This window comes from Emydura macquarii, unplaced genomic scaffold (genome assembly GCF_026122565.2).
Source record: "Emydura macquarii macquarii isolate MOO-44397 ecotype Brisbane River unplaced genomic scaffold, CSIRO-AGI_Emac_v2 contig_839, whole genome shotgun sequence".
Lineage (NCBI taxonomy): Eukaryota > Metazoa > Chordata > Testudines > Chelidae > Emydura > Emydura macquarii.
Genome location: NW_027130976.1, coordinates 1,609,419 through 1,621,633, shown reverse-complemented (window position 1 = coordinate 1,621,633; position 12,215 = coordinate 1,609,419). Strand labels below are relative to the sequence as shown.

The 12,215-nt window shown below is 46.1% G+C and overlaps 1 protein-coding gene and 1 non-coding gene across 4 annotated transcripts in view; both read right to left on the bottom strand.

Moving 5' to 3' along the window:
- The window catches only part of AP1G1 (adaptor related protein complex 1 subunit gamma 1), a 76,258-nt gene that overhangs the window by 12,825 nt on the left and 51,218 nt on the right, over positions 1-12,215 (bottom strand). For all 3 annotated transcript variants that reach the window (XM_067543408.1, XM_067543407.1, XM_067543409.1), the window contains exons 10-17: positions 11,979-12,034; positions 10,931-11,044; positions 5,857-5,997; positions 5,214-5,268; positions 2,029-2,151; positions 1,595-1,684; positions 907-1,034; positions 145-249 (exon numbers count right to left, since the gene is read on the bottom strand). In XM_067543408.1, the coding sequence (XP_067399509.1) occupies positions 145-249; positions 907-1,034; positions 1,595-1,684; positions 2,029-2,151; positions 5,214-5,268; positions 5,857-5,997; positions 10,931-11,044; positions 11,979-12,034 (812 nt within the window). The remainder of the gene's footprint in view (positions 1-144; positions 250-906; positions 1,035-1,594; positions 1,685-2,028; positions 2,152-5,213; positions 5,269-5,856; positions 5,998-10,930; positions 11,045-11,978; positions 12,035-12,215) is intronic.
- On the bottom strand, positions 9,356-9,442 carry LOC137149823 (small nucleolar RNA SNORD71). The gene has a single exon (XR_010918850.1). It is a non-coding gene; the product is annotated as a small nucleolar RNA SNORD71 (small nucleolar RNA).

Below are 12,215 nucleotides of genomic sequence, written 5' to 3'. Positions count from 1 at the left end.
TTCCTACAAGATCTACTTCTAGCTCAAGCACAAGCTCTGATCACTGGGTGCTTCTCTGCCCTGGCGCATGCAGGAGGTCAGACAGATCAAAATGTCCCTTTTCACCTTACAAACCTTCTCCTTTGAAATCTCCCTTGTACTCACCGCATGTGGTCATACTTCTTGAAAAGTGCATTGTACTCCACTGCCCTCTGCTGGAGCTCCACATCGATGCTGCTGCCGTAAATGGACACGACCTTCTTAATACGGCTGAGGGGAGAAACCAACAATGAACCGGATAAGCACTGAGCAAAGGCACAGACACTAGCTCAGAATACGTCAACAGGCGTCCATGCAACCAGCTTGTAACCCAACAGAGACAGTGCTGTCTTTACTTTAATACCTGGGTTACTATACAGCCCCATGATGCTATGCTGTCTGAGCCCGCAACATGGAAAACACTTGGTTGGAATGCTGCAGGCATATCATATCCCCAGCAATGCCAGCATGCCCAACAGTGCTAGACAAGCCACTTGCAAGGAACACGGCTGCTCATTCCCCATGAATTAAGGACAGAGGGAATTCAAAAGGACAACATGATACATAAATGAGGAGTCACTTCTCCAAGAGAGTTTTCAGGTGAAGTCCCTGAGATCCTCACATAGTCTCCACACAGCATCAACGAACAGGAAGAACATGACATATACAAACCCACACAACACCCTTAATATACATATGCAAGGCAGGCTCACAGAGCCTAAGCAACAGGAAAACCCCTTGTGGTCCATGAAGGCAGAAGCGATCCTCACAGAAACCCTCCCTCCAGCCCCACTGGAGCTTGTGCCCTCCTGTCTGCCACATGCCTGCCCTGCTGATCTTCACCAGCTTGCCCTCCCCATGCAGTGCTAGCACCCAAGAGAGACTCACTTGACAGTGCAGGCGAACCTAGTGGAAAGTTTCATGATGGCGGTGAGAGCGTAACCTCGTGTAACAGATGCAGACATGTTTGATATCAGGACACTTTCTAAAATATCAAGTACTTCATCTTCTGTTACCTGAGCAAACCAAGGTGCAGCAGGGTTAGTGTCAGAGAAAAGAGATGGGACATTGTTTCCCTCTGCTCCTAGACCATCGCGAGGATATGGGGCTGGTGTATATTTATGGGCAGTCCAACCCTTCGTTTATGTTCACAGTGTGATTGTCAGTCTCTGGGACAGACATGCAGAGCACTGGATGGGCACTGAGAAATTCATTTTAAACATTAAAATCCATGAATTTGATACATTTATAAATTGCATTTGCCCCCTACACTAAGGAGAAGTAGCGTTAGCTCTGCAAAACACAGCCCTTGCCTGGCCAGAACACCCAGCCAGGTTAGTCCCTAAACTACTCAGCTCTACACCAATGCAAGGAGCTTCCCAGAGCTGACAATAACATGCACACAGCCCAACTCCATCCTCCGGCAGGGAGATTCCCCTCTGACCCAGCAGCATCATGTATACCAGCGTAAACTAAGCAAAAGCACCCCCCACACCCACATACCCAGCACCACACAACTCCGACCCCACCCAGTATACTCACAACTGCTCCACTTTCCCCCTTCCCAGAGCTGTACCTGAACTGGCTCCTCCTCTTCACACTGACCAGATATCAAGAGGTCTCCATATTCTCCCATACACCAAGAGGCCACCTGCACAAGGGGCTGCTGTCAGAACAGAAGGTTAGACACGTCAGGGACAAACAGCTTTCTGCATGACAGACAAAGCCAAGAATCAGTAGCATCCAACCCAACACCAGTATGACACACGGCAGGCCTGGCCATGTTGCCAGGCTAGAACACCAAGAAGCTTCCCGGGGGACGTTTGGTACGATCCAAAAGGACAGTGTGCATCACCAAGAGAACAGGTATAATTAGGGCCACTCCTGTCCTCATGACCCAGAAAACTGACCCATGGGGTATTTTCAGTGGACATTACCTAGACTTAAGCTTACTTAGGAACCACTCACTAACGCTGGCTCACTAACAGGGACACTGGGCTGGATATCTACCTGGGAGTAGTCACCAAGGATGGCTTTGTAGAGTCTCTGTACAGTGTAGGCATGCATCTCCACGCTATTTGTTATGAGCTGGATCAGATTGGGGACAGCATCATCTCGAACATAACTTCCTGCCTGAAAGAGAAGTTATATTTTCAAGAAACATACTGGAAACATTTCAAGAAACATATTTGGTTTCACTGTCTGACTCTCTTCCAGCACACTTCATCCAACAATGAAACTCAAGCCAGCTCAAGGTAGACTCTAAGGGCACTTTAAAGAATTTGCTAGGAGTTAAAAATTGTTTTGCAACACCCTGAAGAGATGCTCTCTGGGTGTGTCTACACTGCACACTCCTTAGAGCAGGATGTAGGCAAGTAAAGAAAAGACAGACCAGAACATTAGGGTATGTACCCTACGCGTCTCTCTACATGCTCATGCAGTGCCTCTCTTGTTGACACTTCTGAAAATAGTAATATAGTGTCCCATTTCCTCCTCACAGCTGGAGCCCTTCCCCACTGCCTCCCCTGCCCCCTGCCAGAGCCTTTCCCTGCTCCCTTCCTGTCAGATCCTTTCACTGCTGCACGTAGCTACACACTGCAGTGTGTAGTTACGCATACCCCATGTGCCACCACCAGTGAGTGTGCAGTGTAGACGTAGCCTCTGGCTGATGGTGAACGCATATAGCCAGGCAACAGTAGGAGACAGTCATCACTTAGCTTTTCCTCCTCCCCATACACCAAACTACATCCTAAAAATACAGACAAATCTAAGCTGCAGAGGCCCTGGTTTCTCTGTCGAAATGAAGGGTATCAACGCAAACTAAAAGCAATCATATTACATGCTTCCCCACAGGGCCCAGGAAGGAAATTAGTCGTTGCCGTGTTCTTCACTTACTGTATGAATGACTAGTCAGGCGCAATCTAAGGTTGCTGCTCACTTGCAAAAATGTGCCAAATATACCATAAGCTTGTCCTCCCCACATCCTCCTATATCTGTCGTGTCCTGGCAAATCCAGACTGCGAGCTCTTTGGAGGTAGTGACTGATTTTCTATTATGCATCTGCATGGCACGATGCCCTGAGTATGACTCCATTTCCCCAAGGAGAAGCAGAGGATGGAATGAGGAGAGTGACAACTTCTTCTCTTGGCCCTGCTGCACAAGCATCAATGCCAATATCTGAGTCCATAAAAGAGTTCTCTCCGAGAGAGAATTTATGCTGCAGCATCACTCAGCACCAAGGTCTTCAACTCTCATAGAGCTTGTTCCCTTACTTGGCCTCCCAGGCCCATGGTACTTTTGCCTTTTCCACATTCAGACATCAGAAAAGGGAATGAATGCCTCCACAAAGGAAGCATCTCTCTGAGCCCTCAGACAGGTCTGAAAGGATGATGGCTCCATGGGCTTCTCCTCCTTGCATGGACATCAGCACTGAAGATGCAGATATACAAGGAACCTTGGGTTTCAGTCCCAAAGAAAAGAGCACAGAAGGCAGCAACGTCACATTCTCTGGTGCCAAGAGAGGCTTCATGGAAGGCAGCTCTACTTGTTCTCTTGCTCACAGCCAGAGTCTGCTCGGTCAGGGGACTTGCCTAGCTATCGATCTTTACAGACCCTTTGGTTAGCAGCCAGGAACATGGAACAAAAAGCCAGGGAATAACCTCGCCCCACAAGCCAAATGAGGTAGCCAACACGGTCACCTGACTTTGGCATCTTGGAGGAAGGATGCATACTGCTTGAATTGCATCTTTTGTCCAGTGGGCGTTGGCATCAAGAACAAAGCCAAAAGGCTGACTGAGGACAACACTGTGCAAGACCACAGAAACAAAGGGAAAATTAAATGCAACCTACTGACACTGACTACGCTAACCTTGGCATTAACCGTGAGCACCTTGGCCAAAAAGACAAACTGAGTGCTGCAGGCACAGAATGAGGACCCCACACCCACAGCTCAAACAGAGCAAAAGGAGTGCAAGCCGTTGAGCCCCCACAATACGATCAGGGCACATCTGTGTCACAGTTGGGAGGGTGCTTTCCATCACAGATGCACTAGCCCTGTTCAAGCCAGCCAGCTAACAAGCACACTACAGACAGTCAGTGTGGGTGCTGCGATGTGGGCAGTGCTTGGGCTAGTCACCCAAAGACAAGACTGCCCGACCCACAGTCCACACCTGGGTGGCTAGCCCACCACCACCTGTGCCACAACAGTCACACTACCATTTTATTGGTTGTGCCAGCAGGGCTCGCGTATGCCTGTCTTCCTGGGCCGGGAGGCACGTTCCCAGCTGCAGCGCACCCAGAGCTCAGCAGGCCTAGGCCAGGGCACTGTGTGAGGGAACTTGTGCAACCCCCATGACTGCCGGTTTCTAGGTCCCCTCTTACAGCTTGGTGGCACCATGCCACGGCAGTTCTCAAAGGAAGTCACCTTTGAATGGAAATCAAGTTTCAGCCTTAACAAAGGAGGGCTACTACCCACACGAGGGTCACTCAGGCACGGGAATCAAATCGGAGACCACAGCCCCAGTTTCTCAGGCTCTTTGTTCAAATGTTAAATTACAGCTTCTCACAAACTCCTCCATGCTGTCCCTTACACCCAGAATACCCTCCCTGAGCTAATCTGCAAAGCCTTCCTCTAGACCCACCTCAGCTGTGATGGTCATCAGGCGGCCAGCCAATAAATGATAATTAGGTCAAAAATCAGCTGGATTAGCTGGCACATTATGTATAATTAATTAAATAGGAATGGCAGGAGTATCCACTGAGAATAGCTGTATGTATTTGATTATACCCCTCTCCTCTCACCCTTCAGAAGTCACTTGGGTTCTTGGGTTATGGTTGCTCCCCATACTTAGTTGTACTGCACGCAGAACAAGGCAGTCCTATCCCCACCTGAAGCCCCTGGACACTGCTGCCACTGAGATGTTAAGTAGCAGGACAGCATTACATATGGCTCCTTGCACATTCTCTTCTGAAATCTGGCCAATTGTTTTCAAAATCTTTCCCAAGTCTCATTTAAGGAAACACCGTTACTGATCATCCCAGGCTGCTTGTCCCTAGCTCCTGCACACAAAGTGCACTGCATTAGCATCCAAAGGGCTGCAGAGCGGTTGATGGTGCTAAGATGATGTAGGACTAGCCTCTGCATGAAGTTACAACCAACTGTTTATAGGTTTTCAGGGGAGATATGCACCACTTACCGTTGTTAGGACTCGCATAATTGTGTCTATGTGCCAGCGCTTGGAAGGAGCATATCTGAGAAGATAATGGAGAGAAAGTCAGACGAGTGACTAGTTCTGGCACTTACCACCAGCAGAAAATCCAGCAGGATTATAAAAGCCTCCTCTTCCTTCACCTCCTGACGCATCACTCACCAGAAGGTCATTTCACATTTGCTGGGAAATTTTGTATTTATGTAGGTTATCAGTATGTCAGCACCAAATGAACTGCTTTGCTACAGAACAAAGTGATACTCTGCAGTAAAGCTGGTCTGCCAGTTATAAAGTCACAGCAGTAATGAGATCATCTTGTTTCACAATTTAATGGAAAAGACAGACTAAACGCAGGATCCATTCTACACAGCAGGAGTCGTCAATACACTCATTTAAGAATGTAATAAGTAATTAAGTGCCCACAAACAGTACCTCCCATAAAACAATAAGCATTGGACCATGCCAGTGCTCAGGGTAGGTATAACAGACGACTGGGCCAATTTGCAATGGAAGATACATAAATGATATTTTGCACTGAAAATGACATTTTGTAGTGAAAGATACATAAATGCCTAGTCACACAGTCCCTGGACCAGCAGGGGATTAATGTGAACTTCAGTTGAGCCCTTACTTCTCTGCTGCAAGAAATATTCCAGATGCACAATCTGCCTTGAACTCTGGCTCACAGGAATCCAGAAAATACAGCAGTTCCTTCATCATTCCACGGATATTGTTCCCATTAACTAACGCAAAGCTCAGCTCCATTGCACGCCTGGAACAAGAGAGAGCAAGAACTAATAAGCTATCTCTATCAAATGACAAATACAGGCACAGGCGGCCCACCTGCCCAAATGCCTCCATTTCCTGCATTCTCACCTTTCAGTAAGGAAAGCAGCAGCAACCTTGATTAATGCTACTTTTCCCAGTCACTGGCAGATATTATGCACCCGAGAACAAAAACCAACAGAAGAAAAGGGAAAAAGGGAAGATCTCCAGCATTTTATGGAAGCCTCTGTCTAACTCTCTCAAAGAGCAGAAACACCTTTCAGCAGCAAGTGGCCATTTGAGAATGTCTGAACCTCCAGCTATTGGTCACTACTTTGCTGAATTAGTCTGACTTAACAGTGTGATGGGAACGCAACCCCAGGCTGCAAGAGGCAATAATTTTATAGATAATGGCCAGAGGGTCTGATGATCATTAGTCTCACTGCCCACGTAACACAGGACAGAACACCTCACTCCTTCAAATCTAAAGGGTCTGGCTGCACTAGAAATCCAATCTTAAAGACTTCACGTGATGGTGAATCCACCACGCCCCATGGTAAGTTGTTTCAATGGTTATCAGCCCTTCTGTTAAAACACAGCTTTATTTCTAGTGTAAATTTGCTCTGCTTCAGTTTCCAACCACGGGGTCACTGTCTTTGTCTGCTAGGTCAGTGAGCCCTCTGCTAACTGAACTCTTCTCCCCTTGTACACAGGGATCCCTGCACACACTAAATAGATTGAACTCCTTTAGTCTCACTGTAATACAGGTTTTCCTGATCACAAATCATTTGTGTAGGTCTTCTCTGAACCCCTTACATTTGGTCAACAACCTTTTTGAAGTGTGACACCAGAACTGGACACGCTATTCCAGTTATGGTCTCCTGGATGTTTTACACAGAGGTTATATCATCTTCTATTCCCAGTTCCCCTACTTACAGGCGCAAGGGTTGTTTTAGTCCTCAGCCATAACACTGCACAGAGCTCACGTTCCACCATGACCCCATGAGTCCTTTTCAGAGTCACTGCTTTCCAGGAAACAGTCTCCCATCCTGTAAGTGGGACCTACATTCTGGGCTCCCAGATGTGTTACCTTGGATTTGGCTGTACTACAACGCACACTCTTGACTTGAGCTCAGCTCATTTATTCCAAGCAATACACATCATTCCACATAACTGAAGTATCATTTACCATTCGACCGATCTATGTGTCATATGCAATCAATCAGCAATGATTTTATTTTCTCTTCCAGATCATTGAGATACTGAATATCATGTATGATGATGGGGTGGATTGCACCCTCAGCAAGTTTGCAGATGACGCTAAGCTGGGGGGAGTGGGAGATACGCTGGAGGGTAGGGATAGGATACAGAGTAACCTAGACAAATTAGAGGATTGGGCCAAAAAAATTGGATGAGGTTCAACAAGGACAAGTGCAGAGTCCTGCACTTAGGACGGAAGAATCCCACGCACAGTTACAGACTGGGGACCGACGAGCTAGGCAGCAGTTCTGCAGAAAAGGACCTGGGCGTTACAGTGGACAAGAAGCTGGATATGAGTCAGCAGTGTGCCCTGGTTGCCAAGAAGGTTAACGACATATTGGGCTGCATTAGTAGGAGCATTGCCAGCAGATCCAGGGAAGTGATTATTCCCCTCTATTCGGCACTGGTGAGGCTGCATTTGGAGTATTGTGTCCAATTTTGGGTCTCCCACTACAGAAAGGATGTGGACAAATTGGAAAGAGTCCACTGGAGGACAACAAAGTGATTGGGGACTGGAGCACATGATTTATGAGGAGAGGCTGAGGGAACTGGGCTTATTTAATCTGCAGAAGAGAAGAGTGAGGGGGGATTTGATAGCAGCCTTCAACTACCTGAAGGGAGGTTCCAGGGAGTAGTGTCAGATGACACAACAAGGAGCAATGGTCTCATGTTGCAGTGGGGGAGGTCTAGGTTGGATATTAGGAAAATCTTTTTCACTAGGAGGGTGGTGAAGCACTGGAATGGGTTACCATGGTGGTTTTTAAGGCCTGGCTTGACAAAGTCCTGGCTGGGATGATTTAGTTGGGGTTGGTCCTGCTTTGAGCAGGGGGTTGAACTAGATGACCTCCTGAGGTCCCTTCCAACCCTCATCTTCTATGATGATTCTGTGATCACAAGGCCATAAAAAGATTTCTTGAAGAGGAAATGCCATCACTTACAAAGTTATCTTAGAGATCACTTAGCCAGTCTCAAAATCCATTTAATATGTGCTACAATAATTTTGTTTAGTGTCATTTTTAAAATCAGAATGTTATGCAGGACTAAGTCAAATGTCTTACTGAAGTCTTAGTGTATTATGTCAACAGTCACCTCTCTCTGTCAACCAAATTTGTAATTTTAAAAGATACAAAGCTTATTCATTGAGACCTATTTTCAGTAAAATCATGTTGAATTATGCTGCAATCCTTTAGTTCTTCATTGATTACGCCCAACGTCAGCATTTTCTTGATTTTGTCTGGGACCAATGCCAAGGTAACCAGACTGTTGTTACCCAGGTCATCTGCTGACCCTTTTTCAGTATTGGTACATTAGCTTTTTTCCAGTTACTTGGGATTTCCCCAATATTCCAGGATTTGTTAAATATCAACGTCAATGGATCAGAAAGCTCCCCATCCAACTCTTAATATTCTTGAGTGCAAGCTATCTGCTCCTGAAGATGTGAAAAGGTTTAGCTTTAGTAGCTACTGTTTAATCTCTCTCTAGTTATTGTCATAATATAAAATATTTCATTAATACTGTAAGCTCTGACTAGGTCATCTGGCAAAAAAATATTAACTACTTTTGCCTTTTCTACATCATTAACAATTTCAATATCCCTGTTTAGTAATGGATCTACACCATTGCTAGATTGCTTTTTTCTGGATATATTTTTAAAAGCTCCCTTTTATTGTCCTTAATCTACTCGGCCACAGGTGTTTCCATGTTTAAATTTTATCTTGTGTCATAGTTAAGTTTATCAGTATAGCAGCAAGACAGGAGGTGCTTTGGTGCTTCTCAACCCCATACATCCAAGCACTCAGCTCAGGACACAGCTGCAGTTTCTTTGACCATATTCAGAGATTTATTTCCTTTATGGATCTCCCAAACACAAAGTTTGATCTTATTTAGTGGGTGGATGACAGCTGGAAGCAAGGACAAAGGGCACTGAGTTGCACTAAACAGACATGGATGCATTGCAATACAGCTACAGAAGACAAGGATGGGCCCTGACAGAAAGTCAGTGCCAAATGCATAGAAAAGCTATCATTCCCCTTGGCTTCCACACACGTGCTTCTAGTGCTCCCAGGAAGTCCGTCACCCAGTCAGCTGACTGCTGGAATGACAGATGTGCGTTGTCAGCAGCTTGAGCGTCAGCATTGTGACAGGGCACTCTGCCGATGGATCACTCGAAGGCTTCATCCTCCAACTGCACAGAACAGAGCAGAAGCTTCTCCAGCACACCCATGATTTCCTATGAGGCTCCAGAGCATGACATTGTGACTTCACATCCTATACCTGTGGGCCACTAGGCTCTGACACACCACAGCCATCTACAGCCTCTCACGCAGGCCCTGGCTCTTAGCAACAGAAACATCTTGATCTGCTGAATCTTTGTGCAGTCATAGCTCAGAATGGGGTTCAACTGTAAGTTTAGATTGTGCAATACCCATTACAAAGACAGATGAAGTTAAATTTTAGAAGGCAGATCCAATCTGCAGAATAGTAGAATTCAGAAAAATTGAGTTGGTAGCAGTGAGGACAGAAATAAAAATCTAGAGAGATTAAAAAATAAAAACAGATTCAACTTTGAAAAATAATCAAATACATAGATTTTTAATAGGGAAAGGAACTTGACAAGCCATGATATTAAAGGAGATCCCTGGGTTGTGGAGCAACAAAACAGTTATGTTTGCTATGTGATATGATAGCAAAAAGGGCAACAAAATTTTGGACTGCACATACAGAGGTGTCGCATCACTAAGCAAGGATATAATGGCCCCTATATCTTTGGCTTTGGTGCAAGAACACATGGAATATTGCACGGAGTTCTGCACACCACATTACAGGAACAATACTGACAAACAGGAAAGAGTTTAGATAAGAGTAATAAGTGGTCAAAGGGCTGGAAGGCCTGACTGAGAAGGATTGAAAAAGCTAAATATTCAAGGCTTGGCAAAGCAAAGATAGTGTGTGGGGGGAGAGAAAGAACCACAACAGCAGCTCACAAATCTTGGACAGGTGTAAGACAAAAAAGAAAGCGTTTGGTGTGGCAAAAAGGGTTAGCTAGGCAGTAAGAGGATGAAACTGAAGTTGAATGTCAAGAAAACAAACAATCTCTCGGAGTGAGATATGCTCGACTGTGGCACAGTCTCCCAACGGACAGAGCAGAAGCCCCACTAATCTGAACATTTAAACTCAAACTGAGCACTAGAAAATGTACAATAGGAAACAATCCTGCATTTGTAAGGATAGGAGTCTGACAATCTAACAGGACTAACTCCATTTCCCCTAGGTTTTCATACAACTGCTATTTCCCTGATAGCTGAGTCCTGCACAAAAGCCAGAACAGCGTGTTGTTCCTCCAGACAGCGGCGAACCACTCTGGGCACGTACGACTTCCACTCGTTGCTTTATAAGCATAAATCTGGAGGAGAGTGTTTACTAAAAAGGTGAGTTTTACAACTTGCTCTGAACTCTTCTAGCGAGGAACTCCATGGTCCAGGCTTCCAAGAATCACCTTTCCTGATAACTTGGCTGCCTGTTCTCTGAAACAGGGGGCAGGCTGGACAGTAATACAAGTCTCCCTTGCAGGATTGCAGCACTGGACTGGGCAATTAACATGCATCTGTCTCTCTCCCCATCCCACAGCTCACAGTCCTGATGCAATAAGTCAGACAGACAGCTATCTGCAGCTCAATTACCGTTTAATGGAGACATCCAGATCTTTTAGGCAGTCCACAATGGTGCTTCTGTGCCGCTGTACTGCATTATGGTCTGTCTGCACAGTCTTCAACAAAGAGGTCAAAGCTACATATCTGGGATACAAAGGACAAAGGAAGAACACCACACTGTTGCAAACTATTCTGTGTCATTACAAAGTAAAGGGCTTTAGTCTTCCTCTGCATTGGGACAGGATTTGCTCAATGCTACTGGAAGCAAAGGAAAATCTGCCAGGCTGCTCTCTGACCCACACAGAGGAGAGTTTCCAATCACATCTTGTAGATGTGCCATAAGAGATACTACTGCTATGGCCAGGGATGCCCAGACAGGCATCAGCCATTCAGCTCTGGGATCATATTGATGGTCACAGCTTTGCAATACTTCTTGGATGGCTACTTGATACTTTAAGTGTCAGACGGTAAAAGGCTGTGTTCATATGAGATTTAGGCCTGGTTTCACAATCTTCTAGTACTAGGTTATACAAAGCTATGGTCGTCTACTCATGCCCTGATAAAGGGCCAGGGTTTCCATATAGGGCACTTTGTACCACCAGCAGCAGCAGCAATTTGAGCTGGGATACCAGAGTCTAGCTAGACCCTTTCAGCAGCGCAGCCAGGCTTCCCTGCTGCAGTCAGCGTGCTAGACGTGGAGGAATGAGGAGAGCTGCACTCCCTGCCACCTTCCCCCCAGCCAGGAACAATCTTCTCATGGAGACAAGTGGGGCAAGGGGAAGTTGTGCTTCCCTGGTCCCTGGAAAAGAATATTGTCTGAGCTATTCCAGGAACCTGGGTATGGTTTAGAACGAGGCTGTAGCAGCTTGTTGTAGACCTGCTGCTAGGTAAGAAAGGGCCATGAGATACACAGGGAAAGAAGTGTGGCAAGGAAAGAGAAAACTCATCACCAAGGCAGTTTAGCCAAACCCCCACCAGGAACATTTCCCAATACTTTGTCTTGTGAGCTGCTTCTGCAGAATCTTAACACAGCAGTACCCCGCACTTGACACAGCCAAACACCGGTCAGGCAACTTACCTAATATTTTTGTCATTATTTAATAAGAAACGGCCTAGGATGTTAATGGCTAACACCTGCAGAAAAGAGAGGTAGGGACAGTTAGTGATCGCTGGAAACTGCTGCTCTTCACCACTTCATGAGCCCTCATGACCTTTCAGTGACCTTGCATGCAAAGTGCTAAAGCCAATGACAGGATTTTGGACCAGAGGCCGAAACAAGAAGAACTCCAGACAATCAGCATCAGAAGTAGAGTCA